The sequence below is a fragment of the Rhamphochromis sp. 'chilingali' genome (genome assembly GCF_963969265.1).
Source record: "Rhamphochromis sp. 'chilingali' genome assembly, chromosome: 4".
NCBI lineage: Eukaryota > Metazoa > Chordata > Actinopteri > Cichliformes > Cichlidae > Rhamphochromis > Rhamphochromis sp. 'chilingali'.
The window spans coordinates 37,705,386-37,728,002 of record NC_137948.1 but is presented as its reverse complement, the minus strand read 5'-3'; the positions used below and the strand labels follow the sequence as shown (position 1 = coordinate 37,728,002).

At 41.6% G+C, this 22,617-nt stretch overlaps 1 protein-coding gene across 7 annotated transcripts in view; it reads left to right on the top strand.

Annotated features, from left to right (window-relative positions):
* cacna1ab (calcium channel, voltage-dependent, P/Q type, alpha 1A subunit, b) overlaps positions 1-22,617 on the top strand; it is a 156,674-nt gene that overhangs the window by 36,252 nt on the left and 97,805 nt on the right. For all 7 annotated transcript variants that reach the window (XM_080880847.1, XM_080880850.1, XM_080880848.1 and 4 more), the window contains exons 2-3: positions 6,729-6,834; positions 8,431-8,570. In XM_080880847.1, coding sequence (XP_080736973.1) covers positions 6,729-6,834; positions 8,431-8,570 — 246 coding nt within the window. The remainder of the gene's footprint in view (positions 1-6,728; positions 6,835-8,430; positions 8,571-22,617) is intronic.

Here is a 22,617-nt window from a genome sequence, read left to right as displayed (position 1 = left end):
TTCCTGCTCATACATGCTTGGAACGATCTCGTCTCTGAAGTGGATGTGCAACGGGATAACATAGCATGGCTCAAGCACGTTCATTATATGTTTAAACTCCTTGTTTCACGCATGTCTGTAGCTTTTGTAATAGCTTTAGCCCGATTGGGCAGCAAAGGGCTGCTTAACCCTTGTGTGGTGTTCGTATTTTTGTTACTCAGCCAGTGTTCATGGGTCTGGTGGACCCGCTAGAGTTTTGGCTTTCCAAATTAACACTATCAAACAATTTTATGTTAAATTACTCAACAGATGTTTACTTCATCCCAATTACAAGACATATGAACAGCAAACATGGTTAATTTTTTCCCTTTACCTTTGTTAGATCACATTTATGAATTAATGTGCTTCTCGTTTTTCTTTTATATAAAATGTTATAAATAAATCAGTTATAATCAAGTGGAGTGAGTGGAAAGACACAACACATTTACACGTGAAAAAATAATTAATTGTTTAATTTTTCTTTTGACATAAACTGAACACGGGTCTCACAGACCCGAACACCATACAAGGGTTAAATGCCACAAACTCCTCTGCTCCTCCACTTGGTCTGCTAGTGCTGGCCATGACTATTGCTTGACAGACTGACCACGCACACCATACACATACTTTTCTTTTCTTTTTCAAATCTTCGGATCACGTGCGTGCCAAGAAGTGGGATCGGTTCGGATCATGGATCAACAGAGATCCCTTGGACCACTAGCTTTCCCCATTTAAGATTTTTGGATTGGCTTGTGGTTTTGTGAAATTAGAGCAAAAAGAGGACAGCAATTTCCTTGCAACAAATATAAATTGGTTGCATTGAAGTTTTTGGAATTTTGCAACTAATTGCCGCAGCAATGACTAGCTCTTCTCCCAGTGGTTGAGTGTTTAACACCCTCAACTTCTGGGAGGCCACTTTTGTGGTAGAAGTCAACCTGTCTCCAATCAATCACAGTCAACGCACATTGACCTCTGTCACAAAGATCGGGACATGTTTGCAAATAGTTTCCGTCTATTTTCTAAACGTACACATGTTGAAATTAATCTGAGTTGCTCTGCACCAGTGGGCACAATCATGTGCCATGTATCTGTCTTCAATAGGAGACTCGACTCAAATATTCCAACTTGCTGTACTTTGGTTACGCTGTAAAATATAAAAGGTTGCTGAGGATTTTGTCATGTTTCACTGACTCTCTGTTTCAACTCCAGGACTGACTGGACTCTGAATGTAAGTAGCTAATGTGAATTCTTGTTTAATGTGAATTTCTGTGTATGTATACAGCAAAAGTCTCTTCAGAGATGGCTACTGACTGCGAGTGGTTGTAGACGTTGCCCCCATCTCAGTCTCATTTAACAAGCACTTATTTATGTGCTCTGGTGATACCTACCTAAGTGTTTTTACATTTTCCGTTTAGGCTCTTGGATTTATGTCTTCTCTAATTTTCACTTTGCCTCCCTGCAATTTCGCCTGCAAGTTGCATTCAGGTTCACTCCACTTGAAAAATGTGACAAAAGTGCAGAAGAGACTCTTCTAACCTTAAGTGGAGTTAAAAAATTAGAAGATGTGTGTCTTTGCATGAAATTGTTAAATGCTCTTTATAAACTCTAAAGCGTTTTTCAAGGAGGATGGAGAGAGACAAAGTGAGAGAGAGAGAGAGTGCTTGCGTCACTCCCATAAAGGGACTGACTCTTGCTGAGTTGGGTGCTACAGTTTCATTTATTTGATAAAGCTTCATTTGGTGTGATTTAAAATCTCCCCCTCATCAGGCTCGGCTCCCCTAAAGCACAGCCTCAGCGCCACGCCAAAATGCCTCATCAGCTGAAAACACACACAGCCTCCCGCGCGGGTGTGGGCATGGATGTGTGTCTCTGTGTGTGTACAATGCAAGCTGGTACTCTGGGACATTTTTCACTGGATGACTGAGACGGAGGAATTTAAATAGGTGTGGGCAGTTTTATGGAGGTTTGGGGTCATGGTGTGTGGACAGATGAAGAATTTTGAGCAGGTTAATAGTTTATTGTCTACATGGACAAATTTCTTTACTACAGTGGGTACATGCATCCATCACGTAGCTGTGAAGGTTCCTTTTCAAAAGCATAATGCAAGTTTGTGTATGTAAAAAACTGTGACCAGAATGCATGTATCGCCAACTTTTTGTGGAGTCAGCCACCATGACCTACAGTGACAGGGTGTAACAAATGTCAGGGAAATACGTTTTTTGTTTTTTGAGTGTGAAAAAGAAAAATATCAGCTGATTTATCAGAGTATCACACTTTTAACCTTCTTATAAATTAAAAGAAAATACAAAAGATGTTTTAATTTGTGTTATTTTTGCCACATGCAGCAAAAAGTGACATTGATAATGCAGCGGTCTAAAAAACTCACAAAATCTGTTTCAAATACAATACATTTGGTATTACAGAGTTAAAAATCCTGTTATTGTCAGCCTTTAAATTAACCAGACTGAATGAACTGGTTAGTGGTCTTTGGGTGTAAAACATATGCCATAAAATGACTAATGTGATATTTATCTCATTAGGGCCCAGTTGTCAGGTTGAGTGAAGGAATTTAAAATGACTTAAAACTTTGCATTAAATTATAATGTCAATAAAACTGGGAGATACTTTTCCATAATTTAGTTTAATTTAGTTTCCATAATGTAAATGTCTCATCAAATTGTCTACAGTGTTTTGTGCACATAAACTTAAACATAGTCGTAGGTCATCAGGGTATATTACTGGCTGTACAATTGTATTTAGAAATGTGTGTTTGGGGGATAGTTTCCTTTAAGAAGTTCAACGATTCTTTAGAGGTTAACAATCTGCTCATTCTTATTTTGAAAGACCTGCAGGTGAGATAGTCCAGACCACTTCCTGTCTGATGTTTTCCTACCAGCACACTTACCATGGCTGGGCTGTTGATTTCATGGCCCTTAGCATCATTAACCTTACACTTACAATTTCTTTTTAACTTTTCACTGAATTTATTTATGACATTGTTATTATATGATTTTTGTTCTAATGTAGCAAAGAGATGGCTATTGTAAACTTCATTGATTACTTCTATGTGATTGTTTTCTGCAAACTTATTTCATATAGTTTTTTATTTATTATGTAATTTGTTTGTTTGATAATTGAAGCGACTCACTGACGATAATACAACTGCTCAATCTATGGCTCTTTTTTTAAAATGACTTAAATTATTAATGAACTATCCAAATTGTTGCCTTCTTTCTGCAAATTGACTGCAGTACCTGCCAGTCCTCTTTGTGTCTGTTGTCTAACAGTTTGCTGAGAGCTTTTACTGTACAAAAGTCCAAGCTTCACTGCCTAAGAGTGCTACAGTAGTAGCAGCTTTTGTTATACCCACACTGCAATTGCATTGTGAGTATAGTAAAAGCTCCTACTGTAGTAGCAGTATTAGGGAATAATGCATACTATAGTACAGCAGCAGGACAACATGATATATTCAGATTGTGTAGGTTTAGAAATGCTAAAGAAACCTTTTTTGCAATAACTGTGTGTGTGTGCGTGTGAGTGTGTGGATGTGCACGCGCGGTCAGTGTATTTGGCAGGGTAGAGCTTGTTTGTGGCCATCAGAAAGCCATTTTAATTAACAAGAGAGGAGCACACACACTCATTTTTGCAGTGCTCACCAATAATACCCTTGCCAGAAATTTCAGCTCCTTAATTGCTTCCGATTCACCTCTTTTTTTTTTTTCTCAAAAGATGAATAGAGTGATGTGTCAGACGAAAGAGGTAAAGTAAGACAAAAACAAGGAATGGTCACATTTGGAGGAGACTAAGGAAAGAAGGAAATGGAAAGAGAAACATTGAGGATAAAATGAAAAACACACAGAAAGAAATAAAGATCTGAAGGAATGGGAGGAAATGAAAGAGAAAGACACACACACACAGGCAGAGTGTTACCTCCTGCTTTCAGCAGGTTGTTAGGCCAGTAGAGTGTCTGTCTGCTGAATAATAGATGGTGTGGCAGGCTAGCATGTAGTCATCAAGCACATACACATGCACTCTCTGCACTGCGGCCTGAATTAGATTATTCAAATGAAATACATTTTAAGGTTATCCTAAAAGTGAAGGAATAACTTAAATATGAAGTAACCATGTAAAAACACTTACACACTGTGAAGTGCTGTAAATCCTGCACTTAGATCAACAAAAAGCTCTTTCTACAGATATGGAACCAGTTCTGTCTTCAGCACCTTTAATAACCAGAGTAGTCATTTGAGTGGTTAGGACATCATGGCAGACAGAATCTGTGGGTACATCTGGACATCGTCTGGTTTTAACATCACGCTCCAACTCTGCGACTCTTTTTTGCTTTTTTGCTTCAACACCTGTGAGCAGAACTGTTTCTGCATTAGATACTGGCCTCTCCTTTGTGATATAGTGGCAAAAGTGGTCTCTCACATGGCGCACCAAGCACAGCACAGAAACGCAGAGTGTAAGCGCAGTGTTCCTGTGACAGGGGAGCGAAATGTTGCAAAGCAGCAGGATACCATCCATACATTTTGGATAAGGTAAAGTTAAATGAAAAGTGGCTAAACCTATTTAACAAGTGTCTAGGTTTGTGACAGTTGAAAGGATGATTGGTACTGAGATGGTTTATACTGCCACACACACAAAAAAAATCTTTGGTGGAAGAATCTGAAGTCATCTCTACATTCTCCATCTGTCTTTCCAGTAGCGCTGCCATTCTCCGCTGTAATTTGGCCAGTGGACTATTATTAAATTGACTACTCATAGGATGGTTTTCATGTAGAAGAGAGAGATTTGTGGACTATTGCTGGTGATATTATTTTGATTTTTGCATCATATAATTAGAACTATGACCAAGAAGAATGCAGCTCCTCTACTGCTCAATAGTGCTCCCGGAGGCTAATAATATAATAGGTGTGAACCCCTTAAAGAGCCATAGTGGGTGTTTTGTCTTTGACCAATATAGCTTTATTTAAATTACAGCCAGGATACCAGTTCATCAGGTATACTACCTAGCACTACTACCACAGCTACCCAGTGGCTAAATAACGGAACATCTGGACAAAGCACTTTTTCACCAGTAATAAGATTCAACTTTGGAAATTGTAGTCTGCCTCTTACCACTGCACCTTTCACAAGTATAGGTGTGTGTGTTGTGTCAGCCAGCCAGCATGTGCCATGGAGTTCAGTGCCGTCTTGTTAGTGTGTACTCCGTAGACCGACCTGTCTCATCCTCTCACGTCAGCCGTTCGCCTCTTATCCTTCACACACACACACACTCGCACACTGATGCACAGAGGCTGTCCTGCAGGCCATAGTGTCAGTGTCAATGTTGCATCTGGTAAACACGACAATGGGCGCATACTAGCGCGCGCACAGAGAGACAGACACACACATGCAAGCTAACAGGATAATGACTGGACAATTAGGCACAGGCTTGATCTGTCTAGATGTATCCGGTCATCTTAGCCCCTCCAGCAGCCATTACTCAGGCATGGACACACACACAAAGCGCAACACATTCAAACACACTTGACTGGATGGAGCACTGTGAAAAGCTGGCTGCCCCACCAGGCAACCTTTGTGAGTCAGGCTGTGTGTCTGTGTGTTGTGGTGGGAGTTGGAATTTAACTCTCATGTACTGCTGTAATAAAGTGACCGTTTTCGGTTTGAATTTCATAATGTCAGTCACTGTTTCTCTGGCGTTTTCTTCTGCAGAAACAAAACTGTGCAACGTGGTGTGCTGACAAAGCAAATCAATCTTCCCTCGGGCTTTATTGGTTTTCTCTTTCGTCAAACTGATGGGTCTGAGTTTGAAAATGGAATATCGAGAATCGTACACGGAAGTACTGCAGTATTCTTGAGGCATACGCAATATTATTTGGCTTTTTTGTTGTTGTTGTCTCGCGTTCATTGCTGTTCGGTAAAATTAAAGGTTGTTGAAGGTAAAGTTCATGGTGGTGGCACTAGGGTTGTCTTGTTTAAATAAAGTTTAAGTACAATAAATAATATAATAACAGCGTAATGTGCTGCAGTGGCACCTATAAAGACATGGTAAAATCAACATTAACTGAAGTTCATGTCCAGTTAAGTGTATTTACAAAGACGGTAAACAAGCAGATGAGTCACACGGTGCTTTACAGAAATGGTAACAGACATAAAAATGGACACAAACAAAGGGGGAAAAGCTACAGTGAAGAAAAGCCCTGCCTTCTATACGATATGTAGCAAAATTCCTATGTATTTGTACTTTATTTATCATAATGTTTTAAACTGTTTTGAGCACCATCTCCCCTTTTATTGTCATTGCTGTTCTTGTTATTAGTCTTTATTTATTATTTGAACTATTGCTCCAATCTTTATATTTATTTCTAAATGTTCTTAAATACTACATCTTCTGTTGTAGTATTTAAGAACATTGCAGGACCAAAGAATTCTACTTGTTTTACTTGTTCCAATAAAGCACTGAGATTTGCAGATTTACATTTCCTTGGCTGTGTGACATTACAAAGAATAGTGAATATGTAAACAGACATTCAGAGCAACAGAAAGAAAAATGTCACCTGGTAGGCTGGACTTCTTTTCAAATCCATTGTAAAAATGTTTGCATGTGTCGGTGGCTGGATCTTTGTGGTGTGAATGGCTGCAGTGTTGTGTACTGTATATGAGGTGCTTCTTCCTGGTGCTATTGGCTTTAACCCCAGCTGTACTCCATTTGAATGGATGATTCTCACCACCATCATTGCAAACTGCATCGTCCTGGCTCTGGAACAGCACCTTCCCGATGGAGACAAGACGCCTCTGTCCGAACGACTGGTAACACACATTTTACACACACACACACCCATACACACACATTTAAATGTGGTTCATGTACATGTGCAACATATTCATACATATTCAGTGTGCGCACAGATGGAAGTACATACACATGGAGACCGTTGAGGTACACTGGACACACTGATACCAAATATGCAGAGCTCACTCACACAGGCTAAAATAAGAAAAGAAAAACAATACGTTCTCATCATTTTTATCACATCATTATTTCTGATGTGATCAGGCCTGTGAATTGAACTTTGGAGCAAATTGGTACATTTCTAACCATGTTGACTGATATTGTTCTCAGAACTTCATAGGTTTACACCGATTAAGTATAACATTATGACTTCCTGCCTAATATTGTTTTGGTCCCTTTTGCTGCCAAAGCAGCCCTGACCTGGACTCCACATGACCCTTGAAGGTGTGCTGTGGTATCTGCACCAAGATCTCAGCAACAGATATTTTAAGTCCTTTAAGATGCGAGAAGGGGCCTCCATGGATCAGACTTCTTTGTCCAGCACATCCCACGAATTTAGATCTAGCGAATTTGGAGGCCAAGTCAATACCTCAAACTCGTTGTTACGCTCCTCAAACCATTCCTGAAGCATTTTTGGCAAGGTGCATTGTCCTGTTGAACGAGGCCACAGCTATCAGGGAATATCTTTTCCATGAAAAGGTGTACATGGTTTGCAACAATGCTTAGGTAGGTGGTATGTGTCAAAGTAACGTCTATATGGATGACAGGGCCCAGCATGCACAGCAGCCTCTGCTGACATCTTACCAGGTAAGCAACACACACCCGGCCATCCATGTGATTTGAAAGACAAAATGATTAATCAGACCAGGCCACCTTCTTCCATTGCTCTGTGGCCCAGTTCTAATCTTTGGTGGTGCTTTCGTCAGTGGATAGGTGTCTGCATATGCAGCCCCATACACAACAAACTGTGATGCTCTGTGTATTCTGACACCGTTCTGTCAGGACCAGCATTCACTTTTTGGGGCAATTTAAGCTACAGTAGCTAATCTGTTGTATCTGACAACACTGGCCTTCACTTCCCACATGCATCGATGAGTCTTGGCCACCCATGAGCCTGTTACTGGTTCACCACTGTTCCTTCTTTGGACTTACTGACCACTGCAGACCAGGAGCACCCCGCAAGAGCTACAGTTTTGGAGACGCTCTAACCCAGTCTAGTTTGGCCCTTTTCAAACTGGCTCAAATTCTTATGCTTGCCCATTTTCCTGTTTCTAAGCTCTCCTCAATTTTGAGGACCACATGTTCACTTACTCCCTGATATATCCCACCACTAACAGATGGCATGATGACGAGATAATCTCTGTTATTCACTTTACCTAACAGTAGGGATAATGTTATGCCCGATTTGTGTAAAGAAGTTTTAGGCTGCCATTAAAAACAAAAACCCTAAAGAAAAAATCTCCTTGACCCTTTTTCTTTTTCTCTCTTACATTTCACTTTTCTATCTGCTCTTCCCTTCTCTTTGTGTTTCTACTCACATAACTACCCATAACTTCACTTTTTATATTCCTTCTCCCATTTTTCCCTTTCCATCCTTTTCCTCTCCCCTGCAGGAGGAGACAGAGCCCTACTTCATAGCCATCTTCTGTTTCGAGTCTGGAATAAAGATCCTGGCTCTCGGTTTTGCGTTACATAAGGGCTCCTACCTGAGGAACGGCTGGAACGTCATGGACTTTGTAGTTGTCCTCACCGGGTGAGTCCACAGCTCTCGTTTTAGTTTTGGATTTATTTTAGCGATGTTCTTCTAAGTGGGGTTAAGATGAGGTTTTATTTTCTTGTCTGTGTTTGTGCCTGTTTGTGTTTATAGTGGTTAGTGGTTCCTAATGTGTACATGCTTTTGAACACTGAAATGTGTAGGCTGTGTTTCCATGGCTACCCATTTCACTCGAGTTCCAAGTTTGGTGGGGTAATCGCATGGTGAGGCTTTGTTAAAATTTGTTCCTCTGGAGTGAATAATTTGGGATATTTGTGTGGGGATTCATACATCTGTAATTAGCCTAAAGTGGACATTTGTCCTGCTGTAATTTTCCTTCAGTTTAATTTCTGCTTGGGCATTTATCACAAACATAAACATTTCAGCTTTAAAAAAACAGCAGTGGGTCCACATAACGACACTAGTGTCAGCCAATTTCTCTTCATTTTCTAACCTGATGGCTGAGGCTAGATTTACAGTTAGGACAGAAAATGTTGAAATATTGTCTCTGCCAAGCGTTATAACTGAATTTCCAGGTTGTTACATTCAGCTTCCATCTTGAGTCTGACACTCCTCTGCTCTAACTGATTTCATTCAGGCAGGAATTCGATTTTCCCAAATCAATCACTAGAGACCAATATATGCTCTTAAATCTCTTAAGGTTCACCACGTTTTTCCATTTATGTATTGTAGCCATTCCTCAGGAGTGCCAGAATAAACAGTCGTGCATCATTAGATAATTGCTTTAGTCATACCCATGGCGCTGACTGACTAGTCATTGATCCTTCTGCAGCGGTCAATGGACAGGTTGTTCCTCAGCTGAGAAACTGGAGTTTCATGTCACAGTGCGAGATGAATCAGTCCGCCCAGTCAGATGGAATATGTCAAAGGTCTGGACCTAGACAGGTTTCTGCAAAAGGAAGCTGTGAGCAGCTCATTTAACTCCATTGGAGTCCACATAGAAAATGCAATTTTTTTATGGATAGTCAAACTCAAGGAGAACTAGAACCAATGACATGCCAGCTTACTACCCGACTTGGACTTAATTGTAAGCTGTTCATATGACTGCGTATTTTAGTGTCCTGCAATGGTATGCATGTTTAATAGGGGACACGAATGGAGGCAAACAAAATATATCAAAGAGGGTCCATCACACTTACCTCTAGCTCCATATTGTTATTCTTGGACTCTATGAATGGAGTCATTCTGTATGGTTTATAGTTTATGGTTCAAAAGAATACTATTTGATTTTATAATGGATCTTCGAGCAGCCCTTCAGTTCATCTTCTCTCCACAACAAGATGTTTTAGCTTTTTTCTCAATTCCCTTAAAGAAACTTTCTTCTGATTTGATCCCCCTCCCCACAAAAAATATTCAGACATGTGAATGGGTGGACCTTGTTTGCTCATAGCCAGAGCTCAGTGCCTGAGATGACCATATTTGTGATATTCTATGACATCATAAATATCCAAGAGTAAAGAAGCCTGAATACTGGCTCTTAACCACGGATGACAAAAATACAAGGCGAGGCACAAGGAGACAAACTTTGAACAAGGTAGAGCAGGAGCTGGTAAAGAGACTATCAGACTAAGTAATGAGGGGTATAAGTACAGAAGGAGTTAACAAAGTGAAATCATAGATTGTTGAGCAGACAAAGGTGGGAAATTAAACAACAGAAGTTTACCACAATGAAACAGGATGTGTCTAAAGCCACAGTTACAACTAATGTGGTGGTTAGTACTCCCTCAATCTGTGACATCAACACACTCCCATTAACCATTTATACTGGCACTTGAGGTGTGCTGGACTCACTGCAATCTTCTAAATAAAACAACAAAACAAAAACCACTGTATCGGTGCTGATATGGGAATAGATGTTGAAACAGGAAACACCAATCACAGTATTGTTTTACGTAACATTTCATCTTTACTGACTGTAACATGTCAGAATCTCTGCTCCTGCAGCAGTATATCATTGAAATGCCAGTGAACAGCCCTGCTCATATTGTCATGTCTCCAACCCAGCTGCATTGTCTTTACATACATGCCAGCAGGTGGCATGAGTAGTCATGTGGTTGCCAGGTGATCTAAATATGGCTGCCTAAACCATAGTGGGTGGGTGGGGGGTACAGATGATAAGAAGATGTCGAGAGGAGAAATAGGCAAATAACAGATACGCATATACATACACACACTTATTTCGGTGATAGTGTAACAATATTACAGACAACACATCATCAGTAATTTTTAGATGAATCCTTACTCAGTCTGTTTGTGTGTTTGCATCAAGTAGCTTGACTTTGTGTCTTTTCTAATCTCAAACACACTCACACAGACTCAGCAGAGGTCTGGTTTGACAAGGTGTGTGTGTGTGTGTGTTTGTGATCAGGGCCACTCCTCCTCAGTCACTCTTCCTTTAATGAGGACACATACACACATACACGTACACAGGCTGGATCAGAGCGTCCCTGCAGGGAGCAGCAACCAGGGCAAAGTGAAATGTCACTTCTGCAAGAGATGGGGGAGCTGGTTTGTTGTTATGGCAATAGCCAACAGAGTGGTAGCATAGTTTTCTGCATCCTTCTTTCTCTTTTCTTCTGCTATTCTATCTGTATTTAGTTAGCTGAAAGCGCTAGTTGCTGAAGCTAAAACAAGAAGTAGAGAAAATCCCAGCTGGATTTAACTAGAGCTTTAAACTGGTGGCCTTTTACTGCTTGAGGTAGTGTTGTTAGCCCTTCCGCTTTACCCCCATCATCATGTCACTCAGCTTTACAAGATGTTAACTGATGCCATGGGAGCTAAACAGGCAAGCATAAATCGCAGCCAGTCCTCAAGTAAGGTGTGTTCACATGTAGTGATGTTTTTATCACCTCTGCTACCACATAGTGTCTCCAGAGAACTGATGACAAGCCACGCACAATGCAATACTTTTTCAGAAAGTAGCATACTGTAGTTTCTTTTGTTTATCTTTGGCAGATCACAACCAAACTGTCCTGCTGTAGAGCACCATATTAGAGGTCTCTGGGTTTGTAAGGGAATGGAAATACAGGTCCCATCTAATGGGTTCCCTAAATTTTCTTTTCTTAGAGGAAAAAAAGAGAATTCTAAAAAAGCAGTAAGGAAAATTATAACATTTATTGGGTTTAAGGGGTATTATAGATATGCTGGAATAACACAGGGGATTTACAGCGTAGTGGATTCACCTACTGATGAGCAGCACATCAGGTTGTTCTTCAACTGTATTCCCTGAAAAAAAAAAATTAAATGGTTTCGGACTGGGAATACACTCAGTGTGATTTGCTGGGGGGCAGTCTACATGTTCTTGCCTCTGCTGAATTATTTTTACCCCTGGTGGAGATAAATTTCTCCCCAAGTGATTTTTTCTAGAGTGTGAACAACAATAACATCACAAATGGACTTTCACTGACTTTCCTTTGACAGTTAAGCTCAAATGGCAAATGGGAGCTAGCTTGAGCCATACCTAACTTTTCATTATGCCACTGAGCACAAATAGATTGTCCCACCATAGAAATTGCAGCTAGATGATTGAAAGAAAACAACAAATGTTCATATTTTACAGCACCATCAAAATCCTAGAAATATAATTACTGAGTCTTAGTCTTAACCAGACACCTGATAGTCATCATCAGTCAATTATTTCCCCATGAAGGTGATACGTAAAAGATGGACATCATGTAGGGCTGCTACTTATGACATTCTGCTAAGCCTTATATGAAGAGCATTTCAGTAGTACTGTACTGTATTGATGACTTATTGGCCTTGCCACTGATGGCGAAGCTTTACAGAAGAGCAACCACCCTGGTAACTTTCATTTAAAGCATGAGTCACAAGTTAGAACTTTTTGTCTGGGATGATCTAAAAAACAGTAAAAGGCAGGAGTCATTTTACGATACAGTCTAATGATTTACTTTGTGTAGTTGTTTTGTTTTTTTCAAATTCCAAAAGCTTGCTGTTTTTCTCAGTATATGGACTAGGGGTTGCTTCCTTCCCTGTTCAGTCTTTTGTGCAAGATTTGCACAGATGAACCCTTCACAGAGGTCTGTCACTAAAATAGATAATTTTGTTAGTGTGACAAGGATCCATCCATCCATCCATTTGATACTGCTCATCCAGGCAGCAGGCTAAGCAGAGAAGCCCAGACCTGCCTCTCCCCAGCCACCTCTTCCAGTTGATTCAGCGAAACACTGAAGCCTTCCTAGGCCAGTGGAGAGACATAATCTCTCCAGCATGTCCTGAGTCTGCCCCAGGGTATCCTCCTAATAGGCCATACCCAGAACCCCTAACCCAGGAGGCACCTTGGTGGCATCCTAATCAGATGTTCGAACCACCTCAACTGTCTCCTTTTGATGTGCAGGGAGTAGCAGCTCTACTCTGAGTTCCTTCCTAATAACTGAACGTCTCATCGTATCGCTAAGGCTGAGTCCAGCCAACCTTCAGAGAAAACAAATTTCTCTTGATTTATCCACAACAGTATTCTTTTGGTCATTACCCAAACCATGTGACCGTAGGTAAGGGTAGGGACATAGATCGACCAGTAAATCACCAGCTTTCCTTATATGATCAGCTCTCTCTTCACCATGACAGCCTGGTACAGTGTCAGCATCATTCCAGATGCTGCACTAATCCAACTGTCAATCCCCCAATCCACTTGCCCGTCATTTTTGAACAAGACTCCAAGATACATGGAGTCCTCCACTTTGGTAAGCAACAGCAACTCATCCCTGACCCGGAGTGGGGTACACCACATTTTCCAGCTGAGGATGATGGCCTCGGACAGATTCTCATTCCTGCTGCTTCACACTTGGCTGCAAAACACTCCAGTGTAAGCTGAAAGCCACCATCTGATGAAGCCAACAGAATTATGTTATCTGCAAAAATCTGAGAAAAAATCCTTAGGCCACTAAAGTGGAAGCCTTCTGCCACCTGGCTGTGCCTAGAAATGAACACAATTTTTGGGCAGCCCTGGCAAAGTCCAACACCCACCAGAACTGAGTCTTACTATGGCCAGCAATATAGATCGGAAACACCACCCCAGTCTGCCAGTCCAAAGGCACCATGTCATTGTTATGTTGCTGAGGTGTGTCAACCAAGACAGCTCTACAACATCCATAACTTTAAAGAATTCAGGGGAAACCTCATCCACCCCTACCACCAAAGGATTGTTGAAATACCTCAGTGACCTCAACCCAAGTGATGGATGGGTCGTGCCAGTCGTCCCCAGAGTCTGCTTCCTCTACTAAAGCAGAATTTTGTGGAGAATTGTGGAGATCCTTGCTCCTTCCACCAGAGTCACCTGACAGTTTGCTAGATTCTCTTGTTCTGTGGTCTCAGTGCCCTCCCACACATGTTTTTACTTCAGCTACCATACCCACACTCTGCTTGACCTGTCAGTACCTGTAAGTCCCACAAAATAACCAAGCTGATAGGACTCCTTCAGCTTGATGGCTCCCTTCACCTCCGATGTCTACCATTTGGTTCAGAAATTACCACTGCAACAGGCATCAATCACCTTGCAGCCAAAGCCGATAAATATTTAGGTTAAGTTTCAAGCCTGGTCAAACTGTTTTTTAGAGGGTTTTTTTATTTTGTTTTCACAAATCACAACCTGATCGCAGGTGACATCAGTAGCTTCAGTAATTTGTGAAAACATTTTGCCCTTTTTATAACACCTTTTAATATGCTAAGAGGATAAATATTTTAATAATTGTAAAGTTGTAGCACTAAGTGGGTGGGGAACAACACAATGTAAAAGAAAGTGATTTTTTGGCTTGTTTTGGATTACTTTGAATTGTTGTCACGTTAGTGAAATGAGCAATTTGAGATCCAGGGAAAACATAGAGCAACCGTGTGCCTGCCTATCTTTTAATGTGATTGCATACATTCAGAATTGTGTTGTGTTGAAAGTGATACATAAATGAACCTGCTGTTCCATTTATGAAAAGGTTACCAGGGTGCCCATTCAGACATGAAGCTGACACATTCAGATGTCTCAGATTAATCAAAGAAGGGTTTTACTTTAAAATCATTAGCTGAGTATGCACATAATCGCTTTTTACATCCAAGTGCCATCTCACATCATAACGGAACCAACGGCTAGTGCTTCATAGCTGCCATGTTTACATTCAACTTTAAATACAGCTTTAAACTGCAGTCACTGAAATTCAACACGTCCTGCAGCATTCTGTGTGGATGGATGGATAGATGCAGTAAATGGATAGATGTAGATATGGGTAGAGCGAGAGAAGCAGAGTGAGTCCTCTGAGAGCAATGAAGCCCCTTGCCAGAGTAGCAGTAGAGTACTACTGCAGCTAGAGAGCAGAGGGAGGGAAAAAGGAGGAGGAGGTGGAAGTAGAAGACACGTGACATTGTTTCTCTATTCCCCTGGGCTCTGGATAACAGGACAGAAAAAGAATACAAGATGGGCTTGGCTGTTAAAGAACGCATGAGAAGGATGGAGAGCAGAGAAGAGTTTAGAGCAAGAGGAGGGAGACCACAGGAAGCAAGGAAAAGTGATGGCTGGGGGGACAGCGGCAGTGAAAGTGATGTATGGAGAATGAGAGAGAGGTTTGGAAGAGAAATGGGAGGAGGAGGGAAGTCAAAGATGGAGATGGAACAAGGGGGGAGGGGGGAGAAAGAGAGAGGGAAAGGAGAAATGCCAAGAGGAGCGCGCTGAGAGAGGGAATGAATGTGTGTGTGTAAGCGCTGCAGTAACCTGCTTTTCCCTGCTCCCTACGATCAATCACTCGCCACAGCCTATATAACACACTCTGCTTGTAGCTTATGGTGCATACACACACATAGACACTGTATGTAGACACACACAATTACGCACAATTACTATGCTTGGCCTATATTGCCAAGTGCAATCATACTTCAAACCACTATGTATATTTTACTCTGAAATCAACCTTCTGTAGTCTTCCTATGTGTGAACGCTATATCTGTGCGATTTTAGGGTTAAGATGTGGTCTTCCCTTTTGTACAGTGTATCAGTGCTACCTCAGGAGTTCTGACCACTGTCTTATTTGCAATTTATTGCAAAACACGTAAATTTGTCATTGAATCACGAGTAATACACCGCAGCAAAGTCTTGAATTTCTATTTTCTCTAGCTACTGGTCACCACCTGGTTTCTAGGCCTGTGTGACTGAGGCCTGGTACTACCATTGCTGATATCTGGACCAACAAAGATGCCAGTGAGATATCAAAGAAGTCACATGTCTGTGATCAAAAATAACATCAGATCTACAAGAGGATCTACAAGGTTTTACAATGTTTAACACTGCACCATGCACCTCTTTGTGACTGATTTCCCCAACCGCTAAAAGCCACCTACAACCACTGACCAGCCAGTTGGGGAATACTAATTTTTCCCTAGCAACTAATAGTTGCCAGGTAGTCATTAAGCAGCCTCCAGGCTGATCTGACTGGTCTTAGATGAACTAAGATTAAATGTCCTATTCTGTGAATATTGATATTTAAGAATATAGATGCATATTGAATATTATCCATCCATCCATCTTCTTCCGCTTATCCGAGGCCGGGTTGCGGGGGCAGCAGCCCAAGCAGAGAAGCCCAGACCTCCCTCTCCCCAGCCACCTCCTCCAGCTTATCCGGGGGAATACCAAGGCGTTCCCAGGCCAGCCGAGAGATATAATCTCTCCAGCGTGTCCTGGGTCTGCCCCGGGGCCTCCTCCCGGTGGGACATGCCCGGAAAACCTCGCCCAGGAGGCGCCCTTGTCAGATGTCCGAACCACCTCAACTAGCTCCTTTCGATGTGGAGGAACAGCGGCTCTATACTGAGCCCCTCCCGAATGGCCGAACTTCTCACCCTATCTCTAAGGGAGAGGCTTGCCATCCGTCAGAGGAAGCTCATTTCCGCCACTTGTATTCGTGATCTCATTCTTTCGGTCACTACCCACAGCTCGTGACCATAGGTGAGGGTAGGGACGTAGATCGACCGGTAAATTGAGAGCTTCGCTTTTACGCTCAGCTCTCTCTTCACCACAACGGACCGGTACAGCATCACTGCAGACTTCTCCCATCATCAAGACCCCGAGATACTTAAACTCCTCCACTTGGGGCAGGGTCTCGTCTCTGACCCGGAGTGGGCACTCCACCCTTTTCCGGCTGAGGACCATGGCCTCAGATTTGGAGGTGCTGAATATTGAATATTATATTTGACAAAAGTAATTATTAAAAGAAAAATCAAAGTGTCTATACGCTGTATTGGACAGTTGTTTTCAATCATTCAGGTGAGGTTACTTAGCCTTACATAAGAAACCTCACAGCAGTACATGTAAGTCTCTCACAGGTAGCAGTTCCCCTTTATACATGAAGGTCTAGTTGTCCCTCGCTATAACGCGGTTCACATTTCGCAGCCTCACTGTTTTGCTGATTTCTTTTATATGCAATTTTTTTAATATGCAATTTTGCATGCTTTTTTTTTTGGGATGCAGAACACAGCGCATTGTGTTCTGCATCCTGATTGGCTGTAGACCACTTTCAATCAATGCCGTGCTGTGTCTCCTGTACAGTACAGAATGCATCCAGCTTGTCAAATTTACATAAATCTTCGATCACTAGCAGTGTGACTCTGAAGTGCTGCACTGTGTGTTTGTAAGTTTTCTTCCCAACAAACACAACAATGTCGACAAAACGTTTTGCAGTGTGTGAAAGTGAAAATGTCGATGCATGTCTGAGAAAAGTGTATAAAGTGTGTAGTGAGGGATTTTACAGCCTTAACCTCCTAGGACCTGGCGTCCACATATGTGGACATCACATTTTGGGTTATTTAGACCAAAATACTCAATTTTGCTCTACAAGGGCCTGATATCCACTTACGAGGACATTATACTGCTACTGTTCTATCAAAATTTTAAACGAATATTTTTCTTAAAAACAAAAATAAGGTTAAAAAAAAATCTGGTAATTCTTTGTTTTTACATTCATTGGGCCCCAGTATGCCCAAATATCAAAGAGAAATTAAAAATGCATACTGTGGAAGAGTTCGGGTCTTAGGAGGTTAAAGCATCTATAATAATTTTAAAAAATAAAGTTGGCTACTTCGCAGATTTCACCTGTTGCAGGTTATTTTTGGAACATAACTCCCACGATAAATGAGGGAACACTGTACATGAAGAATATTCATATTATTGTCTAAAATAAAGCATGTATATCACTATAAATACACAAAATGTAAATACAGTAAACCATATAAACTACTAAATGTCTAAAAGTGTCTCTCATCGTGCCCAGAAGATGAACCCTGTCCATTTTACATCATTTTCTTCACTTTTTCTTCAGTGCTCATCAATGCCAGGCCAATATTGAAATTTTGCAGGAAAGATAACTAGTAAGTTGTTCTAACATTATGGCGGTTACCTTCACTGTGCAGTGGCCAGTATTTTTGGCTTTAATAAATCCAGCTCATCCAACAATGCAATATTAACTCATGTAACACACAGTGCAGCATCTGGGGTACACAAATAAGGCTTCAGACTTTTACAGGGAGTGCAGAATTATTAGGCAAGTTGTATTTCTGAGGAATAATTTTATTATTGAACAACAACCATGTTCTCAATGAACCCAAAAAACTCATTAATATCAAAGCTGAATGTTTGTGGAAGTAGTTTTTAGTTTGTTTTTAGTTTTAGCTATTTTAGGGGGATATCTGTGTGTGCAGGTGACTATTACTGTGCATAATTATTAGGCAACTTAACAAAAAACAAATATATACCCATTTCAATTATTTATTTTTACCAGTGAAACCAATATAACATCTCCACATTCACAAATATACATTTCTGACATTCAAAAACAAAACAAAAACAAATCAGCGACCAATATAGCCACCTTTCTTTGCAAGGACACTCAAAAGCCTGCCATCCATGGATTCTGTCAGTGTTTTGATCTGTTCACCATCAACATTGCGTGCAGCAGCAACCACAGCCTCCCAGACACTGTTCAGAGAGGTGTACTGTTTTCCCTCCTTGTAAATCTCACATTTGATGATGGACCACAGGTTCTCAATGGGGTTCAGATCAGGTGAACAAGGAGGTCATGTCATTAGTTTTTCTTCTTTTATACCCTTTCTTGCCAGCCACGCTGTGGAGTACTTGGACGTGTGTGATGGAGCATTGTCCTGCATGAAAATCATGTTTTTCTTGAAGGATGCAGACTTCTTCCTGTACCACTGCTTGAAGAAGGTGTCTTCCAGAAACTGGCAGTAGGACTGGGAGTTGAGCTTGACTCCATCCTCAACCCGAAAAGGCCCCACAAGCTCATCTTTGATGATACCAGCCCAAACCAGTACTCCACCTCCACCTTGCTGGCGTCTGAGTCGGACTGGAGCTCTCTGCCCTTTACCAATCCAGCCACGGGCCCATCCATCTGGCCCATCAAGACTCACTCTCATTTCATCAGTCCATAAAACCTTAGAAAAACCAGTCTTGAGATATTTCTTGGCCCAGTCTTGACGTTTCAGCTTGTGTGTCTTGTTCAGTGGTGGTTGTCTTTCAGCCTTTCTTACCTTGGCCATGTCTCTGAGTATTGCACACCTTGTGCTTTTGGGCACTCCAGTGATGTTGCAGCTCTGAAATATGGCCAAACTGGTGGCAAGTGGCATTTTGGCAGCTGCACGCTTGACTTTTCTCAGTTCATGGGCAGTTATTTTGCACCTTGGTTTTTCCACACGCTTCTTGCGACCCTGTTGATGTTTGAATGAAACGCTTGATTGTTCGATGATCACGCTTCAGAAGCTTTGCAATTTTGAGACTGCTGCATCCCTCTGCAAGATATCTCACTATTTTTGACTTTTCTGAGCCTGTCAAGTCCTTCTTTTGACCCATTTTGCCAAAGGAAAGGACGTTGCCTAATAATTATGCACACCATAGGGTGTTGATGTCATTAGACCACACCCCTTCTCATTACAGAGATGCACATCACTTAATATGCTTAATTGGTAGTAGGCTTTCGAGCCTATACAGCTTGGAGTAAGACAACATGCATGAAGAGGATGATGTGGACAAAACACTCATTTGCCTAATAACTCTGCACTCCCTGTAGTTTAGTTTCAATTTTTAGTGTTACTACTGTCACTCTCTTTCTTTCTCACTTTTTATCTCCTCTATTGGTTTCTGGGAGAGTGTGTGCTTGTGCTGTGTGAGTCGTGACTGAGAAGGCTTCTGCCACTGTGTCGTGAAGTGTGTGTGTCTGCCTGTGTTCATGCACGTGTGCTGACTTCATTCTTGGCGAACACACTGGTGAGACAGATACTTGATGAGGACAAGAATTAATGAGAGGAAGAAAAGAGGAGCAGGAGCGCACACACACACACACACACACACACACACACACACACACACACACACACACACACTCACACACACACACACACACACACACACACAGTGACTAGTGTATTTAGTATTCAAGGATGACAGTCCATTGATTTTTAGTACTGTGACGTCACAAAGTAATTTAATCATTTATAGTAGAGTCTGGGCCAGTCAGTCAATGAGAGGACACCATATATGCCCCTGTGATTCTCCTAATGGATGGTCACAGAGACAATGTTAAATATAAACCTCGCTCATTCTTCAGCCAGGTATATTTTTTTGCATGTGCAGTCTCATTGGCTTTCATTATAAGGCAAAGTTATTGTTACGGATTTATCTTTTATTAAATTGCATACGTCATAGCTTATACCTCTTTTTACAAGGACAGGGCACCGACTCTAGAACTAGCTGGCATTCCCACTGATAAAACAACTGGCACTGGTACGTCACAAAAGGGACAAAACTTGACACCACTAACATCTGTAGCCATGGAAGGGGCTAGCATAAGAAAACAACATTTTCTTTTGTTTCTTTTTCCTACAGAACCTCTTTCTGTAATTTGTTGCAATTTTGGCTGGATTTAGAAAAACACTAAGAACTAGAACTAGAACCTGATGTTGCAGCAGCACAGGTACTAATACCTGGTTTACAGTGTACTACTGACAGTTGTAGAGATCAGCGAGTTACTGTACAGAGCTTTTACATTCTGTTGCTGTCTAGTGCCACCTGAGGCATTGTTAAGCATTTGTGGAATAACTGGTAATGTCTTGTTCATGTTTGTGGTCTTGCTGGTTCTTTAACTTTACCACAAAGAAGACAGAAACCGTAATATGCAAAGAACTTATTTACACCAAAATGAAGCGATTGGGTGATGACAAAGACAAAACTATCCCCTGTTTGTGATTCTCAGCTGCTCAACTGTGCTTCTTTGATCTTTTTTTGAATGATGTGAACTTCGTTCTCTTCTTTGTGAAGTGAGCTATGACCATTCCCTTTCCTGCTTAAGCAGTACCCAGTCAACTAGGCATTTGTTAAATTCCCATAATCCTTTTCTCTGTCAGAGAAATAGACAAATAGACACCAGTGCAGAAATGTACAATCATGCTAATGATGCTATACTGTTATCATGACATACAGAGAGTTAAATGAGTTTACCTATCTACAGCGTAAACATATGATTAAAACCATAAAAAGATAGACTGCACAAAATAGACATGAACATTTTGGAAAAACATCACATCTCAATGGTGTAAAACAAATCGTGCATTACCTGACCCATATCTATATTGATATGGGTCAGGTAATGCAATGAAAGGATGCCACATCATTTGATTGACCTACAAAAGGCTGAATTCAAAGACAGAAGTGATGAAATGAGCAGCAAGCTAGTCCATTTTGCCAAAATTTTATTGCAGGAACTGAAAATGGTACTCAGTACTTTGTATGACCTCCACGTGTTTGATGTCTGACAACATCGGGGCATTCTCCTAATGAGATGACGGATGGTGTCCTGGGGGATCTCCTTCCAGATATGGACCAGGGAATCACTGAGCTCCTGGAGAGTATGAGATGCAATCTGGTGGTATCAGATGGACTGAAACGCATTGCCTATTGGATTTAGGTCAGGCAAGTGTGCGGGCTAGTCAATGGTATCAATTAATTTATCATCCGGCAATTGCCTGCATTGTTACCAGGAGGAACCCAGGACCCAGTGCGCCAGTGTAGAGTTTGACAATGAGTCCAAGGACTTCATCCTGATGCCTGCTGTTGCCTAGCCTGTAGATGTCTGTGTGTCCCCAGACCATCACTGACCTACCACCAAACCATACATGCTGAACGATGTTACAGGCAGCATGACATTCTCCACGGCTTCTCCAGACTCTTTCACGTCTGTCACATGTGCTCAGGGTGAACCTGTTCTTATCTGTGAAAAGCACGGTGCCAGTGGTGGAGCTGCCAATCAAGCTCCGCTGTGCCAGGCAGTGAGCACAGAGCCCACTAGAGGATGTAAGATGCTCAAGCCACCCTCATGAAGTCTGTTTCTGATTGTTTTATCAGAGACATTAACAATAATGGCCTGCTGGTGGTCATTTTGTAGCTTTGGCAGTGCTCATCCTGTTCCTCCTTGGTTCTGGTCTCTGTCCTGCTGATGTGTTAAGGACCTTTTACTGTCCTTTCCAGCTCTCCTCTATGGAATCTCCTCCATGCTCTTGAGACTGTGCTGGGAGACAACAGACCTTCTGGCAATGGCACTGTGGTGTGATTGAGATATGCGGGTGTGTTGTTTTGAGCCATTTTATTTACTGCGGCTGCAGCTCACAAGCTACCAGCCGCACATGCAGGTGCGTCCGCACGGCACCGCCGACCACACCTCAACACAGGGACCCATTGATGTGCCATTTTGAAGGAGCTGAACTACCTGTGCAACCTATGTAGGATCCAAGTATCACCTCATGTTACCAGCAGTGACATTGACCCTAACCAAATGCAAAATTAGTGAAAGGAAGTCAGAAGATGAGAAGAGAGAAAATCTCAGTGTCCTCCACCTGTGAAACCATTCCTGTTTTGGGGGTTGTCTCATTGTTGCCCCTTTAGTGCAGCTGTTGTTAACTTCATGAGCCTCAAAACAGCTGAAACTGATTAACAATCCCCTCTGCTACTTAACTGACCAGATCAAGTTTAGCCCAC